A 1,478-nucleotide genomic window follows, 5' to 3' on the forward strand; every position below is an offset into this window, starting at 1 on the left:
GTGACATCCCCACACATTCTACCTTGTCCCATAACCTCAGGACATACTTATCATTCCAGTCAATACTAGTCGTATTTGCATTTGTTAGCTATGCATTGTAAAACCTCATTGATTTGTTACTAGTTACTGTTAATATGTAAAGGTTATGCAATTCTGTGTGGGAATCTATCATACCAAGGACTATAGGCCCTTGGTATGATAAATGCCATAGACACTGAAAGAATTGTATAACCATGTATAGTGGTATAACCAACTCCGTGTATTAAAATAAACAACTAGTTTATTTAGCACATAGATATTAGAGTGAATGAAAGGGATAGGAAACTAGAAAAGGGCAAGATAATAATTGCATTACGGATACTACTTTCCCTAGTTAAGGTGGGTTCTCAATATGACGCATGCACGTCCGTCATGACCGGAAGTGCTGTATAAACCAATGGGAACATGTGTCAATGCGTCAAATTAGAAAACATTTCTAATCTGACGCATTGACGCATGCTCCCATTGGTTTATACAGCACTTCTAGTCATGATGCTAGCACATGAAAAACAATGTGTCATATTGAGAACCCACCTTTACACAGCAAGACAGCAATTTTTTTACTTTTCAGCTTACAGTTCTCTTATAACAGTAAATGGGACCAAGTACAAGAGTTAAAACAAATGCTATGAAGCTACACTATTTTACTGTAGTAAAAAATAAATTCTTTTAATACACTTTTAATAAAAGTACTAGTTTCCGCTTTGGTCCCCATTATCTCAAAAGAAAAATTATAAGTGGAAGGTTTAATTGGACAAATTTGCCCAATTAAAACTTGCCAATCACCAAAAAATTAGCAATTTGCCAAAATTTGTCCTCCAAAATTAACCGGTATATGGCATTAAATAAATCAGAGCTTCAACCCGATTTATAGAATGAAGCTTGACCTGCCATTACTGAATAATTAAAGAGTGAAGTTTAAGGATTGAATTTTTCAAAATTTATATTATGATTTCGTTAGATGTATTTGCCGAAAAACGAATCCTGATTGCTGCAACAAAGCTAGATGACTTGAAGTTACTCTACAGTGATAATGATGAATCAAATGCAGACAGCAATGATGAAGTCACATTAACCCTTGAAGAGCGTATTCATAGTGTAAAGAAGATTATCAAGCGTCAGTGCAACAATTTAAATGTGTCTATTCCAGATGATTGCATTATCCCTTTGTGTGCCACTGGAGCTCTTGAGGCAAGGAAAGAAAAACTAGGAGGAAAGAGGAATAAAGAAATGAAAAAATTGTTGATAGAGTTGGATGTATCAACTGCAGAAGACCTAGAAGAAGCTAGTCAGGTATCATTATTGGAAGAAAAGTAAGTAATTATACTTTAATTTGTTATTTTTATTTATGCAGACTTATTGAAATTGCTGGTAATTCTCATTATTTATGGCACTACAACATTGTGAGGGATTGTACTAGATACTTGGACCAAGCTATG

General features: G+C 34.4%; 1 protein-coding gene across 1 annotated transcript; it reads left to right on the plus strand.

The window, feature by feature from the left end:
- Positions 1 to 987: 987 nt before the first annotated feature.
- Positions 988 to 1,472, plus strand: LOC109592756 (uncharacterized; the record flags this gene model as incomplete). The annotated part of the gene is made up of 2 exons (XM_020008132.1): positions 988 to 1,352; positions 1,394 to 1,472. Coding segments are annotated over exons 1-2 (444 nt in total), but the record flags the coding sequence as incomplete, so codon positions are not given.
- Positions 1,473 to 1,478: the final 6 nt, after the last annotated feature.

This window comes from Amphimedon queenslandica, unplaced genomic scaffold (genome assembly GCF_000090795.2).
Source record: "Amphimedon queenslandica unplaced genomic scaffold, v1.1 AMPQUscaffold_4050_Cont23964, whole genome shotgun sequence".
In the NCBI taxonomy this organism is placed as follows: domain Eukaryota; kingdom Metazoa; phylum Porifera; class Demospongiae; order Haplosclerida; family Niphatidae; genus Amphimedon; species Amphimedon queenslandica.